At 36.2% G+C, this 23424-nt stretch overlaps 1 protein-coding gene across 1 annotated transcript; it reads right to left on the minus strand.

Moving 5' to 3' along the window:
- Nucleotides 1–903: 903 nt before the first annotated feature.
- On the minus strand, nt 904–22317 carry LOC127863183 (trichohyalin-like). The gene is made up of 9 exons (XM_052402586.1): nt 21722–22317; nt 15337–15395; nt 14744–14946; nt 12075–12128; nt 10994–11146; nt 5999–6148; nt 5469–5587; nt 4076–4161; nt 904–1034 (listed from the first exon to the last, which is right to left on the minus strand). Exons 1-9 carry the CDS (start codon nt 21982–21984, stop codon nt 1003–1005), a joined length of 1119 nt encoding a protein of 372 aa, XP_052258546.1. The 5' UTR covers nt 21985–22317; the 3' UTR covers nt 904–1002.
- Between the last annotated feature and the right edge of the window lie 1107 nt (nt 22318–23424).

Raw genomic sequence — 23424 nt, forward strand, 5'->3', positions numbered from 1 at the left:
GCGGTGTTACGACTGTAGTTGTGTTTGTCAAGTGTTTGTAAAAAGAACACTAATGTTTCAAACAACCAATTTTGAAACTTTTCCTTTATATTGTTTTTCACTAAACCACTTACAGAAGCAAGTTGTTAAAAAATAATATTTAATTATCTCCATACATACGTTTAAATACTTTTTATAATCCAACTAGAACAATTTAAACAGTATCTATTTTATATTATGTATTTTTAATTGAGAAAACATATTATACATGTGCAGTAATTGACAACCACAAACAAATGAAGACCAGTTCAGAAAGTGTCTCTCTCCCAGGAACTCAGTTTCTATTTATAGACATGTCATGTAGTGACACTCAAAATACTGCATTACTCATGTTAATAAATCAATAATAACAAATAATTTTCTTGCTGTTGTAACAATATATTGACACATAAATTTTTAAAAAATATGAAGTTTCAAAATAATTTTTAATACATATTCCAAATGATATCAGGATGAATCCACCATAATTCTTACCTGTCAATCTATCTGATTGATCCTCATAAAGTCTGCAGACCTGTTTGCCACTCAGTGTGTACTTGAACAGTGCTTCACCAGAGCCGATAAACAGGTCACCCTGGTAGTGCGCAATACCACTACATTCATGTTGTAACCGAAACTTCCTGCCAGAAACTAGCTTGCTCTGTGTGACTGTGATAAACTGGACCTCATGTTTGTTTCTATTATCAGACACAGCCACTGCAACCTCACTGGGTGTGATGAGACACATGTCCTTTACATAGTCAGTCACACCACAGTGACTAAACACCTGGTACTGCTGGTCCAGCAGCTTGACTTTCTTATTATTGTAGTCTGCAACCAGGACCTTTCCATCTGGGAGGACACAGATGGCTGTGATAGAGCATGTGTCTGAATCACTTGGTATGAACACATTGTGGGTAGACTTCCACTGGACAGTGAATACCTTGTCTGGATTCCCCTGCACAGACCTTGTGGACTGCAGTTTTAACCACTCAGGTTTCTCATTATGGTAGTCTCTGAAAGGATCATATTAACATATAAATCACACAAGAAAAAACATTTGTAAAATGTATGTACAGTTTTTATCATAGTATCCAGATAAAAAGAGATAAAGAGTTTTTTTGAATGAAATGCCACACATATACGTTAAGTGTTTTAACAACAAGAGGGCCAAGATGAGAGGAGTCGGTTCATTCAATCTTTACCAAATGTCAAACTTGACCTAGATATTGTCCAGACAAACATCCTGGTCAAGTTTCATCATAATTTCATTTGCGAGTCATGATCAATGTACCTATGAAGTTTCATGATCCTAGGCGTAAGCATTCTTGAGTTATCATCCGGAAACATTTTCCTAAGTTGAGTCATCGTGACCTTGACAGCCATGAGTGAATACGTTTTTTGGCACTGTGACCTTGACCTTTGACCTAGTGACCCGATAATCAATAGAGGTCATCTGCGAGTCATGATCAATTACCTATGAAGTTTCATGAACCTAGGCATAAGCGTTCTTGAGTTATCATCCAGAAACCATTTTACTATTTCCGGTCACCGTGACCTTGACCTTTGACCTGAAAATTAATAGGGGTCATCTTCGAGTCATGATCAATGTACCAATGAAGTTTCATGAACCTAGACATAAGCATTCTTGAGTTATCATCTGGAAACCATTTTACTATTTCGGGTCACCGTGACCTTAACCTTTGACCTAGTGACTGGAAAATCAATAGAGGTCATCTACGAGTCATGATCAATGTACCTATGAAGTTTCATGATCCTAGGCCTAAACATTCTTGAGTTATCATCCGCAAACCATTTTACTATTTCGGGTCATCGCGACCTTGACCTTTGATCAATTAACCTGAAAATCAATAGGGGTCATCTACGAGTTATGATCAATAAGCCTGTGAAGTTTCATGATCATAGGCCTAAGCGTTCTTGAGTTATCATCCAGAAACCATTTTACTATTTCGGGCCATCGTGACCTTGACCTTTGACCTAGTAACCTGAAAATCAATAGGGGTTATCTGCGAGTCATGATTAATGTATCTATGAAGTTTTATGATCCTAGGCATAAGCGTTCTTGAGTTATCATCTGGAAACCATTTTACTGCTTTTGGTCACCTTGACCTTGACCTTTGACCTAGTGACCTGAAAATCAATAGTGGTCATCTGCGAGTCATGATCAATGTATCTATGAAGTTTCATGATCCTAGGCATAAGTGTTCTTAAGTTATCAATGGAAACCATTTTACTATTTGGGGTCATCGTGACCTTGACCTTTGACCTAGTGACCTGAAAATCAATCCTCATGATCCTTGGCATAAGCGCTCCTGAGTTATCCAAAAACCATCTGGTGGATGGACGGACCGACATGATCAAAACAATATACCCCCTCTTCTTCGAAAGGGGGGGGGGGCATAACGAGAAAACTTCCCCACTCCCATCAGCCATGTTATTCAACTGACCGGAACCATTTTTTAACTCAACTCTTGTATCAAGGAAACAAATGTTCTGAGCAAATTTTATGAAAATTGGGCCAAAAATTTGACTTCTACTGTGTTCACATGTTTTCACCATATACATATTGAGAAAAATGCCCCGCCCACTGGCTGTCATGTTTTTTCACCGATTCTGACCATTTTCAAACTAATCCGAGATATCAATAAAACCAATATTTTAACCAACTTTTATGATGATTGTGCAAAAATTGTGACTTCTAGAGTGTTTACAAGGTTTCTCTATTGCCAAATAGGGAAAACTGCCACTATATACAAATAGAGAAAAATGCCCCGCCCACTGGCGGCCATGTTTTTTCACCGATCTCGACCATTTTCGAACTCGTCCGAAACATCTATTGAACCAATGTTTTGACCAACTTTCATGATGATTGGGCAAAAATTGTTACTTCTAGAGTGTTAACAAGGTTTCTCTATAGCCAAATAAGGAAAACTGCCCCGCCCACTGGCGGCCATGTTTTTCAACGGATCGGAACCACTTTTGAACTCAACCAAGATATCATTAAGACAAACATTTTGACAAAATTACATGAAGATTGGGAATGAAATGTGACTTCTACAGTGTTTACAAGGTTTTTCTTTTGTTTGACCTAGTGACCTAGTTTTTGACCCGGCACAACCCAGTTTCAAACTCGGCCGAGATTTCAATGGGACAAAGCTTCTGACCAAGTTTCATGAAGATGGGACAAGAAATGTGGCCTCTAGAGTGTTTACAAGCAAATGTTAACGGATGGACTTACGGACGGACGGACATACGACAGACAAAGACCGGTCACAAAAGCTCACCTGAGCAATCAGGTGAGCTAAAAATGTGTACCCACCTAAATATACATAGAATTGTAAAAATTAAGCACAAAATTTTTCATGTAGAATTATACTATATATGCTAAACCGTATATGCTCAACGAAACAGTCAAATGCTTTGTATTTCACAAACAATGACATTGTACATGTAAAAACCTTTGCAGATGGACTTTATTGATGTACCAAGTTATTCTTAATTTATAACACGTTTTTATAGACATGATATCAATTAAGTAAATGTCAGCAGATAATTGAAAGCCTTACCAGTCCATATTCTATCCAGTAAATCTATTATTTTATCAGAACAACAGGTTTCTTGCTCATTAATGTGAGTTTACATGTGGTTTCGGAAAAGATTTTATTTATTTTGTAATTTAAATTTATACAAATATTTTACAACATTTGAAACCCTAGTGGCATGATTTGAAACAAAAGCTTAAAGTTTAACGAACCAATTTTGGTTATTCCGGTCCTTGTGGTTTCATCAAAAAAGACGTTATTTTTCTTATAAAGTATATGCTAGTATTACCCATTTGACCCGGGAGCAGGTTTGACCCCAGGGACAGGAATTTAACAAAAGTTGTAGGGGTCCACTATACATATCTTACTATGTTACATACAAAGGATTACACATCAGGTCTTTATCATTCATAACATATTTTTTAAAGCGGCATCACCCAAGGTGTGCCCCTAGGGTTATGAATTATTTAAACAACTTTGTAGAATGCACATACTGTTTCTCTGTGGACTCCCTGGAACGCAGGTTGCCTGCTGGATTCCAGCTTGCCCCCTCACTGGATGCATTATATGGTTTGAGGCTCTGAAATAAACTTCTATACATCATTTGGCCCATAATGAACATGTCTTAGTATTATTGAGAGGTCAGTACAAGGTGTCAATTTTTCCTGTCATAATAATGCTTTCACTTTGATTTAATATTTCTGTAGTTGCTATGTTAATTTGATACTATCAAAGTGTAACATTTCAATCAAAATCCTTAAAATAAATATTTCATTTAACATACATTTTAATACCTCTGCCTCTGCCTTTTTCTGTTTCTATTTAGGTCACTAAAAACCCTTCAAATGAATGTTGAAACCACCTTTATTTGTATAAATTATATGATTGACCTTGAAGGATGACCTTGACCTTTCACCACTCAAAGTTTGCAGCTCTATGAGATACACATGCATGCAAAATATCAAGTTGCTATTTTGAATATTGCAAAAGTTATGACCAATGTTAAAGTTTTTGGACGGACGGACAGACTGACTGACAGACAGTTCAAAAACTATATGCCACCATTCGGGGGCATAAAAATAAGAAACAGAAGAAAACATTTAACTCAAGGCATCATTAAGGGTATTAAATAAACCAGTAATTGTTACATTTGTTACAATAACAATTGTAAAATTACATCAGAAATAAATGACATTAAAGTTTTATAATCACAAAGTAGAGAATGAAATCACCCATAGTAGATGCATAGTGCCTACATGGGTTTCAAGCAACAAGAGGACCAGTTTACAACACCCAACACATTTAACCCTTTGAGCGCTGGAACCGGAATTTGAAGGCCTTTGCAAACAGTTTGGATCCTGATGAGATGCCACAGAACGTGGTGTCTCATCAGGATCCAAACTGTTTGCTATTCTGATAGTATTCTTTGAAAAAAATCCAAGAAAATGCTAATTTTAGAAAATCAGCAGACGACATTTTAGCAGAAGACAAATTTCCCAGCATGCAAAGGTTAAAGATGAGTAACACACAACTTGTATCTGTGGCAAGGCCAGGTACACTGTACGGAACACAGTTACAAGTTATCTACCTTTCCTTGCATAGCTGGTACTGGGGGAGATTTTATCTGTGGCAAGGCCAGGTACACTGTACTGAACACAGTTACAAGTTATCTACCTTTCCTTGCATAGCTGGTATTGGGGGAGATTTTATCTGTGGCAAGGCCAGGTACACTGTACGGAACACAGTTACAAGTTATCTACCTTTCCTTGCATAGCTGGTACTGGGGGAGATTTTACTACATTCTTTGCCATTTTCTTGGGCTAAAAAGGGCAAACAGCAAGCATGCTAACCCTTTAGTACAGGTAATTCAATTTGTGGCATGTGTACCTGTTCCAGCTCCCTTCTTTTCCGCTCTGTTCCTGCTGCTTTCTCAATTTCTCGTCATCTGCTTCTCGCCGCTTCTGTTCTGCTTCCTTCTTCCTTTCGTCTGCTTGACGCTTTAGTACCTGGATCATACAACGAGCCAGCATATACAGAACAGTGTGCTGATCATAACAATATGACAATCAATTGCAGACTTTTTCTACTATTTTTTTAAGTCATCAAGTCCGTATAAATGACAAAATATTGATACTTCTAATAATATTTTGCCAGAAATATGTTCATCAACAATCGAACCTTTTTCATAATGTTTGTGTGTGGAAGTTAAGCTCAATTTATCTCACATTTACACTGACTTCAATTAACAACATAAAAAAAACAATAAATGCTGAACCTAGATATTTTTAGCATTTTGTAAAAACTGATCTATATGCCTTAATCTTCTTCTGCTCCTCTTAATACTCACACTGCATACATACTCGCTGCCCCTACCTACCCTTAACCCCCCCCCCCCCCTCTTCCTCCCCTCTGCCTACCTCTGCCTCTCTAGCCTTAATCTTCTTCTGTGCCTCTTCATACTCGAGCTGCATACTCACTCGCTGCTCTTCTAGACGACGTTTCTCTCGCTCCTCTTTCCTCACCCGTTCTTTCTCCAACTGCTGCAGATGACGTTCTCGGTTGTTCAACTAAGACATGGAAGTACAAACTGTTAAGTTTGCGTAATAAAAGTGTAGTATACAAATATGGAAGGAACAAGTAAACCCTAGGGCAGGGTCAACTTTGAACCCAAAGGAATGATTTGAGAACCAACCTATGATCGTACACACCAAATATTGAACACTTGACCCTTGTGGTTTCAAATGAAAAACAATAATTTATATAATTTATACTATAATGTTATTATTATTATTTTGAAAAGCGTAGGGATATTGTGGTTATCTCCGCCGCCGTCTGTCTGTCTGTCTGTCTGTCTGTCTGTCTGTCTGTCTGTCTGTCCTGGCCACTATCTCCTCCTACACTATTTTCACTACAACCTTGAAACTTACACACATCATGTCATGGTAGCTATGAGCATACAGGGTTTTTTTTGGCTTGATTTTATAGCCGAAATTTGGCTATGTTCCCAATCCCAAAAAGTATACTTTTTTCCCAAAATGTGGCAAAAAATTCCCAATTCAAAAAAAAAAAAAAAAAAATTTTTTTTTTTTTTTTTTTTTTAGAAAGAAGTCTTATGTGTATTTTATCTCAATTTTAATTCAATTACATCTAACAAAGTATTATATGATTTTGTTCTTTTAATTTGAATGATTATAAAAAAGTTATATCAAATTTAGTATTTCCCTAATCAGTGGACTTTTCATGTGGAAAAAAAGGCTAATGAATTTATTTTCCCAATTTCATGAAAATGCCGATAAAATTCCCAATTCCAAAGCCATGGGCTATGTTCCCAAAAAGTGGAAAAAAACCTGGCATATGTGCGACCCTGCACTATATGTAATTTTGATCTGACCCCTGGGTCAAAAGTTATGGGTGTTGGGGTGGGGCTGGGTCAGAGAATTTCACTCATATCTTTAGGTTATTTTACATTAACTTCTTCATTTCTACAGCGATTCACTTCAAATTGATACTGAACCTCTCTAATGACAATACGGTCAATCTCAACTATGCATGGCCCCATTACCAACCCTGGGGCGCCCCGCCCACATAGACCACGCCAACCCAAAATTGCCTTTTACTATTTTTTCTTCATTTCTACACTGATTCACTTCAAATTGATACTGAACCTCTCTTATGACAATACGGTCAATCTCAACTATGCATGGCCCCATTACCAACCCTGGGGCGCCCCGCCCACATAGACCACACCCACCCAAAATTGCCTTTTACTATAATTTCTTCATTTCTACACCGATTCACTTCAAATTGATACTGAACCTCTCTTATGACAATACTGTCAATCTAAACTATGCATGGCCCCATTACCAACCCTGGGGCGCCCCGTCCACATAGACCACACCCACCCAAAATTGCCTTTTACTATAATTTCTTCATTTTTACACCGATTCACTTCTAAATGATACTGAACTTCTCTTATGACAATACGGTCAATCTCAACTATGTATGGCCCCATTACCAACCCTGAGGCGCCCCTGGGTCAAACATGCGGCGTGGCGATACGCGTCGGCCTTTGCCGCGCCATTTCTAGTTAATAAGATGAATTCATATTGGCTTTGTTATTGAGCTCAAGACAGCCGTATTGGCCTGAGGCCGCATGCCGAAGCACCATACGGCTGTCTGAAGCTCAATAACAAAGCCAATATGAATTCAACTAATTAATGACAATTTTATTAATTAACTTAATAATATTATTCTAATTTCAGCAAGAAAAATCGGTCCAGTAATCGGACCCATTCCCAATAGAAATCAAAGTACTGACAGTACTGGTGTGACTATGCTTTTGAAGAGGATGGATATAAAAGCATCAATTTAAGTTTATCTACATCACCACAATTGTGTATGTGGGTACGAAAATTTTGGGTACAAAAAAATGGGTACGATAATTTTGGGTACACAAATTATGCGAAAAAAATGGGTACAAAAAAAATTTGGGTTCGAAAAAAAAAATTGGGTATGAAAAACAATTTGGGTACGAAACAAAATTTGGGTACGAAAAAAGAATGGGTACGAAAAATGTTGGGTACGAAAAATGTTGGGTACGAAATAAAATTTGGGGGTACGGGGAAGTAGTACACATGGGGAACTTGATCCATTCAGCAAAACTGGGAGGCGGGTTACATTCTCGATCAAATATAACAAGAAATATCTTTAAAAAGATATTCAACGTGTATTTTCTGTACCATTTATATTAAAAAAACGTTCTGTTACAGTAAAACGTTTGTGGGTTATAACATTACGTTACGTAGTAGATATATTCAAAACCTGACATGCTCTTTAATTACACCATGCTCTTTAATTTCACATGTATATCAAACCAAACTTTATATTTCGTTGTTTCCTTTCCTAAGTTTATGATGTTATGTGTACAGACGTGATTTCACCTGCCCATGTGCATGAACATATAATTTTTCTCTTTTGATTATTGTTTTTTCTCTAATTCAATAAGCTTAGGCGTGTTTGTTTGTTAAGTACGGCAATAATTTCATGATGATTCCCGAAAGGAGGTATGAGCACATAGTCGAATACGACTTGAATACGTGAGTTCGCCCATGAACACATGGTTCAGGTTAACTAAATCTCCGCGATATGACCTAATATGTGTTTAAAACAGCAAACACTATCCAACAAACAAATGAATTATCAAACATAGTGTGTGCACTGATGTGGCTCTGTAATTCCTGTTTGAAAAGTTTATAAAATATGCAAAATGAGAGAGCACGCAGAAGAGCGAGTTTCATAGATATTGTACAGCTATTATGCTGTTTATATACCATACTCGCTATAACGTTTACAAATGATCGCGTTAAACGTTAATTATACACGTTTTCATTCGCAATGTATTTACAGAATCACGACAAGTGTCAAATACAATACAGAAAATGCATAGTTGTTTCATTGATCTATAAACATATAATGGATTGAATATAACGGATTTAAAATTAACGTTTTCAAACTATTATTAAATCTTTTTCCCAGAATATGCTGTCCTATTTATAGCTGAGCTTCCTTTACCTTTATCAATGATAATCAGCGAGGTATGCCGATTAGAAAAATCGAGCTATCTCAATCGGACTGGCTTGGTCTTTTACATAGGTCGCCATTGTGAAATTTTTTTTCATGGTATGATTACTTAGACGAGCTGCTTCGCAGCATCGTCAAAAAGTATATACATTTTTCCCAAATGGGAGCTAAAAAATCCCAATGGAATGTCTCCTTTTTTTTTTTAAATCTTAATATTTTGTTCATCTCCCATCCATATAAGTTCAACCTTAATTAATATAATACTGTGCACACTTGAACCCTTATTTTTGAAGCATTTTTTAGCAAAACAACAACAACACTAATTTTCCCAATTTTAGTCAAAACGCCGCAAAATTATCTCAATCCAAAGGGACCCGGGCCCATTCCCAAAACGTTGAAAATAAAACACTGAATCAAGTATGAAGTTTTGAAAAGTAGCAAAAATTCTGTTCTATACAACTTTTTTCCTGTTTATATTCCCATGCAAAATGCTTTGAAAATGTAATGTACACCCAAATACCTTTTAAGAGATATCTTGTTAATTTAAAACGAATATTGAATATTGTTGCAAGAGGCAACATATGTTCCATGCATTTAATTGCAGAAGAATAATTATTATTTCATTAATATTGTAATATGAAGGCGATATTACTGATAAAGCATAGGAACAATACCATTTAAACTTAGTATGTGACAAAAGATGCTTTCGACACATTACATAATGGAAGAACACAATTTGTCAGGTCGCAAAATTATGCAAAATTTACCTGAATAACATTCCAGCCACACTGGATTCACTACCATTGTTTTTAATACAACTCAGAAAGACATTAAGGATTGAAAACTTACTTATTGCCATTAGGAATTGCATTTCTAATCTGTCAATCCTCCATGATTTTGAATTAGTTTTGCTTTCGGCGCTCATTGTAGCTTGAAAATATACAAAGTTGTTATTTATGTACATATGTTCAAATATTGAACCTTACTGTTGTGGTTACACTGCACAATTGTTTTTGTCGAAAAAGGGAGCTAAATATATAAGGGGCCGAGTGCTTTAAGTAAACTGCAATATTATATTTTTAAAGATTAAAACTTTTGCACCAAAACTAAGCATACAACTTCAAAATGGTGTCCACAATTGTCGAAATTTTTGATTCTCATATAAGGCAGAGTTTTTCCTGGTTTCTGATTGGCTGAATCTCGTATTGGCCGACCTTTTTCAGTATTGGCCGTGTTTTTCCATATTGGCCGCCTTTTTCTCGTATAAGGCGAGTTTTGAGTTTTATTGGCGAGGGTCAACTTGTATGGGGCAATCAAATTGAACACGTTCTCGTCTAATATTATAAAGTAACTTAATAAAAGTCCATATAAAGCATGTGACCCTTGAAAAGTTTTGACCCCCAGGGGCATGATTTGAACAAACTTGGTAGAGAAAAACTCCACGATGTTACATGTCAAATACCAAACCTATCACCCTTGGTGTTTCAGAGAAGAACATTTAAAGTTATTTTCTTGAAAAATCTAAGACAATCTAGTGACCCCTGGGGCAGGGTCAGTTTTGACCCAAGAAACATGATTTAAACAAACTTAATATAGGACCACAAGAAAAATTACACCCCAAATATTGAGCCCCTGACCCTTGTGGTTTCCTAGACTTTCAAAGTTTTCTTTTTAAAATATTTTTCAAGCTCCACTGAACTCCTTATTCATCAAGTTGGAATAATTTGAACATATTTGATAGAGTGTCACTTCTTCTGCGCCTGCCCATATTCACACTGCATACACACTTACTGCCTATACCTATCCTGTACCACCTTCCTCCTTCTGCCTACCTCCTCCTCTCTAGCCTTAATCTTCTTCTTCTCCTCCTCATACTCAAGCTGCATTCGCACTCGCTGCTCCTCCAGACGACGGTTCTCTTGCTCTTTCTCATTCCTAACCCGTTCAACCTCCAACTGCTGCAGACGACGCTCTAGGTTGCTCACCTAAGTCATGTACATGAAAACTGTTGTCTGCAGGCTTTATGATATTAGCATAAAAACTGTTATGTGCAGACTTTATGATATTAGCATAAAAACTGTTATGTGCAGACTTAATGATGTTGGCCTAAAAACTGTTATGTGCAGACTTTATGATGTTTGCTTTAAAACTGTAATGTGCAGACATAATAATGTTGTAATACAAATAAATAAAACAAGAAAACCCAATTTTGAACTCAATGGAATGATTTGATGACCAACCTATAAGGGTTACACACCAAATATTGAACACCTGACCATTGCGGTTTCAGAGATTTTTTTGTAATATACGATATAAGTCTACATAAATCTTGTGACCATTCGATGCGGCCAGTTATGAGTCCAGGGGAATGAGTTGAACATCCTTGGTAGCTAGAACAACTATACAATGTTATATGCCAAATACACATGCTCTTGCCCTTTGACTTTTAGAGAAAAGGATTTTAAAAGTTATTTACCCCTTTGAAATGTAACCCCTGGGGATAGCCAGTTTTGATCACAAAAACAGTATTTGAACACACTTAATTTAGGACCACCATACAAAGTCAGACATCAAATATTAAATCCCTGACCCTTATAAGATTGTCAAAGTATTCTTTTTCAAAATATTCTCTTGCACCTTTGACCTCAATTTCCAAAATAATTTGAACAAATTGCAAAGAGATTCAACCAAGGATGATTCCTGTGAAGTTTGGTATAGATCTGCAGAGCAGTTATGGAGAGGCGTTGAGATGAAAAAAGTTAATGGGTGCAGACTGACGAGCAACAGAGTCCTTCAATCTCCTTATCAGCAGTATATGTGCTTACATGAGCTTTAAATAAACAGATTAAGATAAATAAAAGTCCAACTTAAATTGAATTTTTTCAACAAGTCAGAAAATGAAAAGTTTTATACCTGATTTCGAAGCTCGTCTTTAAATAATTCTGACTGGTCTTTCTCAGCATCCGTCTGCAATAACAATCATATGTGCTTAACTTCATTCTACAAAGCTTGCCCAATATATGTGTAACCTTTTATAGCATATGTGTATTAAATTTACTGCAGTTATGGATATATTTTGTTCACAAAATTTTGAAATGAACTTTATATAAATATTATTAGTATGCAATATTCTAGTTGATTTGTGGGTAATTTTCATAAAATGTTACACCACATTTTTTTTTATATACTATTTTATAAATATATGACCATGAATCATAAGAAACAAAATATCAAACTTTGGTCGTTATATTTGTTGTCAAATTTTGTTTTTCTTTAAACATCAAAATAATCGATTATATTGATTGTGTCCAACCGCCATATTGAAAATAATGGTTCTTCTTAGGATGTGGATTCTGAATGGCTGTCCCAATTTCACGATTTGCGTGCTATAAATAGCCTTTAAACTGACATTGAAGGTGAGAGGTTAATTTCTTGCAAAAAAACAGATTTCAACAGACGATGTAGCATGGAAATACTCATAAATAAACTATTTTTTGTTACTTAAAAACACTATATAGACAATAAATTAACAAGGCAATATTTGATAAGAACGTATGGAGTTATGATGTATCACAAAATTCACCTGATTTTGTCACATTTTTGATCAGCAAAACGATGGTGACTGTGTCGAAACTTCTTTCTGTAACGAACTTCATCATATGCGAACGTTCTATCTATCAAGGGATTTCACACAATCTCTATACCCACAACTCAAAAAGAACGCACGACTAAACAATAACTTACCATATCATTTATCTTTACAAATAATTGCCATCGTACATGTACATATTGTCATGGTTACTTTCGGTTCACTACTGTACTTTAACGTGTATTATGCGCAGTGTGGTAACCCCTAATTTCAATATTATACAACACTGCTTATGAGTGAAAAATTCATGTTGCAAGCGTATTTATTCATAATAAACACCATGTTTTTTTCCAGAATACTTCACCCTATTATCTTGCTGGTTGAAAGGGCTGTTGTTGACATACCAAACAGCGGGTAACTGTAGGTGTGAATGAGGTTGTAGCAGTTTGTATAGCAATAAAACTATTTGAATAGATATGAAAAACATGTTTTCATTTGAGTTTCACTTTGTAATAGACAACACTTGTGGAGTAATTTGAGACTGAAAGTGACACTTGAGAATATGAAATTAATGATCACATTGATTAGCGTGTGAAAATATTGAACGTTGAATAGTGTTGGGTTAGAATAGTATCTGCACAGCAATCAAAGTATTATTAACCCTTTGCATGCAGGGTAATTTGTCATCTGCTAAAATGTCGTCTGCTGAATTTCTAAAATTAGCATTTTCTTCGATTTTTTTCAAAGAATACTATCAGAATAGCAAACAGTTTGGATTCAGATGAGACGCCACATTCTGTTTGCAAAGGCCTTCAAAATTCGGTTCCAGCACTGTAAGGGTTAAAATCCCCATAAAAGCGGGGTTGTTAATCTGTTCACACAATGGTTTTTAAAGTAAAAGACCCTGATCAGTAAGTGTTATTTTATAAATTGTAATTTTAAGAGTGGCGATTATGGAGAATTTTTTTGTCTGGATGCTTAAGACATCAAATTGAGACCACTGTGACGAAATACACATTAACTTACTGAAAAAAACTACCCTTTACACAGGAACTTGAATATTCTCGAGAGAATTTTCAAAAAATGTGTCAACTGTTCAGTGCCACATAACCTATGCTCATGATCATAAAAAGGCTTCATGTTTTGAATATGAAGTAACAGTTATCCATTAAGTGACACTGGTCAACGTTTTAGTCACAAGATCAACTGATTTCAAGTCCACTTTGCAAGTTTTCTTTATAAGATATCTGTAGTTCCTCCATTTTGGCATAGGGAGGTCACACACAAGGAGGTCAGAAAAATAGCTGGATGGACAATGTGAAAGGGTGGACGTCCCTACCATGGATCAGCTACTCCCAGAAGCCCACAACAGATCTTCCTAGCTGAGGAGCTCTGTGTGGTCGTGGCTCATTTCCTCCAAAAGGATTAGGGAATGATGATGATGATTTATGTGCTATATATCTTTTGAATCATTGACACCTTTAACATTTAAACTAGTTTATTAAATAATGTTTCATCTGATTGTTATTTGCAGATGACTTTTATAAAAATATTGTACTCTTAAATGCAATTGAAAGCATAACAGGTAAAGATAAATTACATAAGTAAGTCATAAGATAAAGATACATGCAAATGCAGGTTTATTGAACATAGAAATTTACTTTTACTTTGTGCATGTTGCATTCAATCTCAATTTAAATTCACTTATCCCTTTGTTGTTATAATTTAATTAGAACTGTGCCTCACGCCCTTGTGACCTTAAAAATGCATGAAATCTGAACATGCACAATCTCAAAACATAAGAACCATTGAATGAATGCTGTATGTTTAAAATTTAAGATGAATATCTTCGGAGAACTCTGTGTCTGCTGACAAACTGACAGACAGATGAACATGCTGATTCAAGTATAACCCCTTTGATAACTACCTTTGTAGAGGGCGTGTAACAGTAACAATCATTACAGCAAACATTTCGTCCATATAAAGTCCGTACCCTGAATGTGCCTTCTCTCATTGCTTTTTTCTTGTCATCATTCAAGCCTGCCCTCCTACCAGACACATTGTCGCTGGATACGTGCCCTTGTGCACCAGCTGTGGAGGCGTCCCTGCTTGGCCTGGTGGTCACCTGACCCTGGGAAGGTTTCTTGGCAGGCATTTCTACTGCTTTAGAAGTCTTAGAAACTCGCTGCTTAATGGCTAAGGAAGTTAAAAGAAGATTTAGAAATGTGAAATACATTATTTTCAGAGACAACACCCAATTCTGTGTGTTCTGCTTTTTTTTTTAAATTGTTAAACTTTAGTTTTACTAAACGGTGTGGAAAGTATGAGCTAAATAAACAGTCTTTTTGAAACCACGTCATAATTTAGAATCACAGAGCAACTTTCTACAATGCAGATGCCTAGGTGAATAGTATAGTTTGCATTTTCAAACAAAATTTAACCTCACGATGTCATACAGAAAAATTTCAACAAAATGTGATTTTTTCCCCAGAAATACATTTTATCTACTGGCCATGAATCAACATCAAATATTAACTTAGCTGGGCTGTACAAAGACATATTGAAGATATAAAAAGATTCTGTTACCTGCACTTTTGTTCAACACAAGATTCTTTGAGGGGTCCTTATTACCTGGTTGAGGTCTACTAAAAAGATACAACATACATTTAGCATCATTATAGTTACTTTTCCAAGAATCTAAACTTTTGCGACATTTTCAACATACATGGCATATGTATCGAAAGGATTGCCTCGGTTTTGCAAGTTCTGTCCCAGCATCCCTCTGAGATTCCATTTGTCCGTATCAACATAAATAAATAATTACACAATGCAGTCTGTACAGTTAATACCTGTATCAGTCCTAATCAAAATAATACCCATTAAATATGTGTCAAAGTCAAGTTGAAATGATACCCTGCAAGCAATTGTTTTGTCTATAAGTGTACTCCATATTTTTGCAATAACAAAACATTCATTATTTATCAGATACAACTATAATGCGCTACAGATTTATGCAATGCGCATCTGTAATAAAGGCATTAAGTTGCCTTTGTGTAATGTAACCCACAAAAGAGGGTGTGTTTGAGTGTTCTCCCTTGTGAATGGGTTTGGTAATCTTACAACTGTGTTTATATCAGTATATTTAGTGATATTTCTTGGATTTCTTGATTATTTTATATTTCACAAATATTTTTTTTTAATAAAAATTATATGTAAAGTATTTTTATGCTTTTGATTAAAATTTAAAATGCAATTGACTGGCAATTCTAATGAAAAGTCTACTATTTAAATTACCAGATCTAAAAGTTTTTGCTTTTTTTGGCAGAAAAAAAATTGTATTGGCAGTCTTAAAGTGTCCCGCTCAACAGGCAAACATTCTGACTAATAGTGCATTGTCCTGTTTTGGCCTTCAATAATTATGGCATTTATAGTTGAACCTTAAATTATGAAATAGTTGGAGGATGTTCAGTAAAAGTAGCAGTGTCAATGCTAAATTCTTTTGTTTGATTAACACTCATTGACGTGTAAAGCAATCTTTAGATAACAGACTTAATAAAGTTTGGATGAAAACTGTTGGCCAAAATGACTTTGCTTTAAAAAAAACAATGTAAGCAATAGTACCATTACATAAAAGTCCCTGTGTTGATGAGATCATCCTTCACACATAGCTAGCATATAATAAGTCAACATTCTCAACAATATTGGTAAAGATTTAATAAAATCAACTCAGAATGAGGAACAGTCAAACCAGCTCATTTTAAATAATTCAGAGTTTGCTGCTTATCTGACATACAAAGAGTTTTGTGAACATAGTTCAACTGTTAGGCAGTAAAAACATCTATACCATTAATTCCATGAAAACCATTTTTATTTTACTTTTTAATTTTGTTATGAAGTATCAATTGGTAAATGAGTTATTTTAACAAGATAGTTATATTGAGTGCATAAATCTGTCACCCTAAAATAATATTCAAATTTGGCATGTAATGACTGAGTTGAAAGTGATACTGTTGCATTACCCATTTATAAGATACACTAATTCCCAACTCCACGCACACTTTGTATCTTATTAGCCCGGCTGTTTTCGGAGAAAACCCAAGGTATTGTCATAGCCAGCTCGTCGTGTCCGCCGTCGTGTCCGTCGTCGTCCCCTAAAACCTGAACATTTTGTTACGGTTTTGAACATTGCTTCTAAACTAAAAGTGCTTCCACCTACAACATTGAAACTTCATATGTAGCTGCACCTTGACGAGTTCTACACACCACACCCATTTTTGGGTCACTAGGTCAAAGGTCAAGGTCACTCTGACAAGCTTTCGCAGCCGAGCGTGGCACCAGTTATGCGATGCTCTTGTTTTACTTATAGGTGTGAAGCTTTCTTCCGTTATTGACAAAAACATTTTTAGGAAATCATGTTCTAAAAGGAGCAACATTAACATATCATGGAGTGTACCAATATTTTCATTTGAGCTGTTTCAATTATAATGTTTCAACTATATCTGAACTAACATGATTAGACTACTCATCGCTTTTCTTGAGTTTATCCTCCTGAAAGATCAGATTTTAAGAGAATTAATGCCCTAAAACCATATAATCCAAATTTTCTGGTAGAGTAACTGTGTCCTTAGTCAAAGTTTCAATTGTTTAAATATTGCATGTATTTAACAAGAGCACCGCCTTGCGGGTGCAGACCGATCATCTATTTTCCTTTTTAAAGGTTAAGAAAACTATCTCAATACTTCAATAAAAAAAGATGGATGAGTGGGGTGGAGAGGTGTGTATAGTGTGGGGTGTGGTCATTTATTACATTATCTTCCAAAAATAAGAAATAACAAGGGCTGTTTGTAAAACATGCATGTCCCCCATATGGGCTGTCAGTTGTAGTGGAAACCATTGTGTGAATACGTTTTTTGTCACTGTGACCTTGACCTTTGACCTAGTGACTTGAAAATCAATAGGGGTCATCTGCGAGTCATGATCAATGTACCTATGAAGTGTCATGATCCTAGAGGGAAGCTTTCTTTTGTTATCATCCGGAAACCATTTTACTGTTTCAAGTCACCTTGACCTTGACATTTGACCTAGTGACCTGAAAGTCTGCGAGCCATGATCAATGTACCTGTGAAGTTTCATGATCCTAGGCGTAAGCGTGCTTGATTTATCATCATGAAACCGTTTTTCTAAGTTGAGTCACTGTGACCTTGACCTTTGACCTAGTGACCTGAAAAATCATAAGGGGTCATCTGCTAGTCATGATCAATTTATCTATGAAGTTTCATGATCCTAGGCATAAGAGTTCTTGAGTTATCATCCGGAAACCATTTTACTATTTCGGGTCACCGTGACCTTGACCTTAGACCTAGTGACCTAAAAATCAATAGAGGTCATCTGCGAGTCATGATCAATGTATCAATGAAGTTTCAAGATTCTAGGCAAAAGCGTTCTTGAGTTATCAGCCGGAAACCATTTTACTATTTCGGTTCACCATGACCTTGACCTTTGACCTGAAAATCTGTAGGGGTCATCTGCGAGTCATAATCAATGTACCTATGAAGTTTCATGATCCTAGGCATAAGCGTTCTTGAGTTATCATCCGGAAACCATTTTACTATTTCGGGTCACCGTGACCTTGACCTTTGACCTAGTGACCTGAAAATCTGTAGGGGTCATCTGCGAGTCATGATCAATGTATCTATGAAGTTTCATGATCCTAGGCATAAGCGTTCTTGAATTATCATCCGGAAACCATTTTACTATTTCGGGTCACAGTGACCTTGACCTTTGACCTAGTGACCTGAAACTCGATAAGGGTCATCTGCGAGTCATGATCAATGTACCTATGAAGTTTCATGATCCTAGGCATAAGCGTTCTTGAGTTATCATCCGGAAACCATTTTACTATTTTGGGTCACCGTGACCTTGTCTATTGACCTCAAAATCAATAGGGGTCATCTGCGAGTCATGATCAATGTACCTATGAAGTTTCATGATCGTAGGCCTAAGCGTTCTTGAGTTATCATCCGGAAATCATCTGGTGGACGGACATACGGACCGACATGAGCAAAACAATATACCCTCTCTTCTTCGAAGGGGGGCATAAAAATGCAAAAACAAAATAAAAATACTTTTTTTTGGGGGGGGGGGGATTCTTGGGTGGGATAGTTGGACAGTCTTTCAAAAATAAAATAATAAAAATAAATATATTTTTTTTAAACCATGTTTCCAAAAAAAATTTGGGGGGGGGGAGGTTGGGTGGGATCGGTGGGGGTATAGTGTGAGGGTGTGGTCATTTATAAGATGATCTTTAAAAAATAAAGAAAAATAATTTATTTGTATTTTTTTTTGGGGGGGGGGGGCGGGATTCGGGGGGGGGGGGGGGGGGGGGGGGGGGGCATCGGGGATGGTTGGTTTGGGTGGAGCCTATCGTAGTATGTCATGTATGTAAGAGTTGTTTTGTCAAAGTATCAATCAAATCTGATCATAAATAACGAAGTAATCGCAATTTTTGCAAAATTCAATTATTTGACCTTGAGAGTCAAGGTCATTCAAAGGTCAAGGTAAAATTCAACTTGCCAGGTACAGTTCCCTCATGATAGCATGAAAGTACTTGAAGTCTGAAAGCTAATGCCTTGATACTTAAGAAGTAAAGTGGATGTAAACACAAAATTTAACCATATATTCAAAGTTACTAAGTCAAAAAAAGGGCCATAATTCCGTCAAAATGACAACCAGATTAATGCAACTTGTTCCATACAGTCCCCTTATGATAGTTTGAGAGTGTTCCAAGTCTGAAAGCAATAGCTATGATACTTTAATTAGGAGTAAAGCGGCCCAAAACACAAAACTTAACGAAATTTTCAATTTTCTAAGTGTAAAGGGGCCATAATTCTGTCAAAATGCCAGTCAGAGTTACATAACTTTGCCTGCACAGTACCCTTATGATAGTAAGTAAGTGTCGCAAGTATGAAAGCAATAGCTTTGATACTTTAGGAATAAAGTGGACCTAAACACAAAACTTAACCAAATTTTCAATTTTCCAAGATAAAAAAGGGCACATAATTCTGTCAAAATGCACGCCAGAGTTATCTAACTCTGCCTGCCCAGTCCCCTCATGATAGTAAGTAAGTGTACCAAGTTTGAATTCAATAGCTTTGATGCTTTATGAGAAAAGTGGACCTAAACAAAAAACTTAACCAAATTTTTAATTTTCTAAGTATAAAAAGGGCACATACCGTATACGTGCGCTTATAAGACGCCCTCGCTTATAAGACGCCCTCGCTTATAAGACGCCCTCGCTTATAAGACGCCCTCGCTTATAAGACGCACCCCGACTTCGGACTTTATAATGGGTGGATTTGAGACTGACCCGCGTGTAAGACGCTGTCAAATTTAGCCGTTTTCATCGGCCGAAAAAATGGCCAAAAATGGCAGAAAGTTAAAGAAAATCATCAATTAGTAACACATTGAGAATTTTTCAAACTCGCACTGCATACAATTAGTAATTCACGCAAGTCTGAAAAATAAAACAATCAAACAACAAAGTAAATAATATTTGTTTATTTTATGATATATTAGAGGGTTTTAATTTGTTTTCAAGTATTATTCATGCAATAAAAATAATTATCAATTAACAATATTTCTAACAATTGCGTATTTAATCATTTGCCCTAACAATTGCAAACATATTACGTTCGTAATATCAATGCACAAGAAATTGATCATATCAGTCATCTTAATTGTATTGTTTGACAGGTATTGAAAACTAATAGGCAGATATTTTGAAAGCGTATAGTTTTATTACCTAGATTATGCAAAATTTACGCCCATTGTCTATCAACAATAGGTAACGCCTACTTTCATAAAATTAGCCAATCGCGTGATAGAGTGATAGACTCCGAAGCGCAGATCGAAATCACGTGTCAAGAAGAAAGCCATATGCGGATAATTGCATGCGGTCGCTCTTTGCTCCCGTCGTTGTTGGCCCCTAATAAATAAGGTGTCATCGGCATTAGGGGGGCGTCTGAATGAACGTGTTTATTTAACAATTGACAGTTGCAAACTGGTAACTTATTTCAGAGGATACTCTAATTGCCAATTATGTCTAAATTGACAATTAACAACGTGGAACAAAGACAATCAGGTGATACAAACTTGTCAAGTAGCATTTGTAATCGGCAGCGTGTTTATTTAACAAATGACAGTTTCAAACTGAGAATTGATTTTGCTGTTGTTTAAAGCATGTTGGCATCGTGTCACCCCTTACACACGTATACTATAATGGCCAATTTATATGACATTTAACGACGTCGCGTGCAGACAATCCGGTGATACAAACTTTTCAAGAATAATCACAGACAATATAAAGTCTTACGCCCCAAAAATAACAATATTCAAATTAAAAATAATAGACAACAAAATCAGTAACAACACATTTTATTTCTAATAAATCGGTAACTGAACATAGAGTTCCGATACACGGTACGGGCCAATACAGACTTTAGAGAAAATGCAAATGGCTGCCGCGATGATTCAAAACAACTGACAAGTGTCCAACTTGGCTAGCATAAGCCCAGTAAACTCGATATTTTGAAATTTTTTGTTTATTTTCACCAGTATCTCGCTTATAAGACGCGACCCCAACTGTAACTTATTAATTTGAGTCTTAAAAATGCGTCTTATAAGCGCACGTATACGGTAATTCTGTCAAAATGCAGGCCAAGGTTAGCTAACTTTGCCTGCCCAGTCCCCTCATAATAGTAAGTAAGTGTACAAAGTTTGAATGCAATAGCTTTGTTACTTTATGAGAAAAGTGAACCTAAACACAAAACTTAACCGGACGCCGACGCCAATGCAGACGCCAACGCCGACGCCAAGGTGATGACAATAGCTCATAATATTTTTTTCAAAAAATAGATGAGCTAAAAATGAGATTTATAATAAAACTTTACAAACAAAGGCTTTTTATAAATACCTGGAGTCCACTTTCAATTTCTGTGATGTTCTGTCTTTCTCTTTGGATACAGACCATTTATTTTCATGTTCCTTTCCAAGAACATTATGACCTGTAAACAACTGGTCATGTAAGCCACAACACTTCTTACAGAATAACTTGTCACACGTTTCACAGTAAACCTCAGCAACAGTGCTCTTGTCTTTGCAGGCACTACCACTACATAAATATTCACGAACTAAATCAGAACCCTTCTCAATAGAAGACTGAGAAAATGATGCCATTTTGTAGTGTATTAGTAAAACGCAAACTGCAATTTGTATTTGCAAGTAAAAATACTCAATGTATCTCTGTCAATATAGAAACCTATTCCACAAACACAGTGGTTGATTTAAAGTTTACCTTTTTTAAAAAGGTGTTTAACTTAACAGGAACAAATCCGATATACAGCTAAGAGTGCTATGATCTCTGTACTTATGTGCAGCCTAATTTTGTGTTACCAGTAAACAGTGTAACTATGTTAACTGACTATCACATGATTATGAAACCAGTAAATAGCCAATCAATATTCACTGAACTATCACGTGGGCATTTGGAAGGTGTTAGGTTTCCTAAAACTGTACTATCACACAGACCATTTTACATTGAATAACATTTCATGCATGTTCTTTGGTTTAATAGTTTACAAATTTAATTCCCAATCGATCACATAATTCAAAGGGGAACCTAATTGACACTTATTGACACTTAATAGGGTACATTACTTTATAAAATAAGTCCATCTTTGATAAAGTATGCATTAAATTGTTGCTTAATTGACACTTAATGTCTTGTTTTTGTTATTGCTTATATAACATTGATTTTTATCAAACTAAAACATTATCCCAGGAACACTAAATAGCAGTAGGAAAATCCAAGGCAGTAATAAACAAGGGCTGTTTGTAAAACATGCATGCCCCCAATATGGGCTCTCAGTTGTAGTGACAGCCATTTTGTAAATATGTTTTTTGTCACTGTGACCTTGACCTTTGACCTAGTGACCTGAAAATCAATAGGGGTCATCTGCCAGTCATGATCAATGTACCTATGAAGTTTCATGATCCTAGGCATAAGCGTTCTTGAGTTATCATCCGGAAACCATTTTACTATTTCCGGTCACTGTGACCTTGACCTTTGACAAAGTGACCAGAAAATCAATAGGGGTCATCTGCCAGTCATGATCAAACTACCTATCAAGTTTCATGATCCTAGGCATAAGCGTTCTTGAGTTATCATCCGGAAACCATTCTACTATTTCGGGTCACTGTGACCTTGACCTTTGACAAAGTGACCAGAAAATCAATAGGGGTCATCAGCCAGTCATGATCAAACTACCTATCAAGTTTCATGATCCTAGGCATAAGCGTTCTTGATTTATCATCCGGAAACCATTTTACTATTTCTGGTCACTGTGACCTTGACCTTTGACCATGTGACCTGAAAATCGTTAGGGGTCATCTGCAAGTTATGATCAATCTACCTATCAAGTTTCATGATCCTAGGCATAAGCGTTCTTGAGTTATCATCCGGAAACCATTTTAATATTTCGGGTCACCGTGACCTTGACCTTTGACCTAGTGACCTCAAAATCAATAGGGGTCATCTGCGAGTCATGGTCAATCTACCTATCAAGTTTCATGATCCTAAGCATAAGCGTTCTTGAGTTATCATCTGGAAACCATTTT

This window comes from Dreissena polymorpha, unplaced genomic scaffold, assembly GCF_020536995.1.
Source record: "Dreissena polymorpha isolate Duluth1 unplaced genomic scaffold, UMN_Dpol_1.0 chrUn002, whole genome shotgun sequence".
In the NCBI taxonomy this organism is placed as follows: Eukaryota; Metazoa; Mollusca; class Bivalvia; order Myida; family Dreissenidae; genus Dreissena; species Dreissena polymorpha.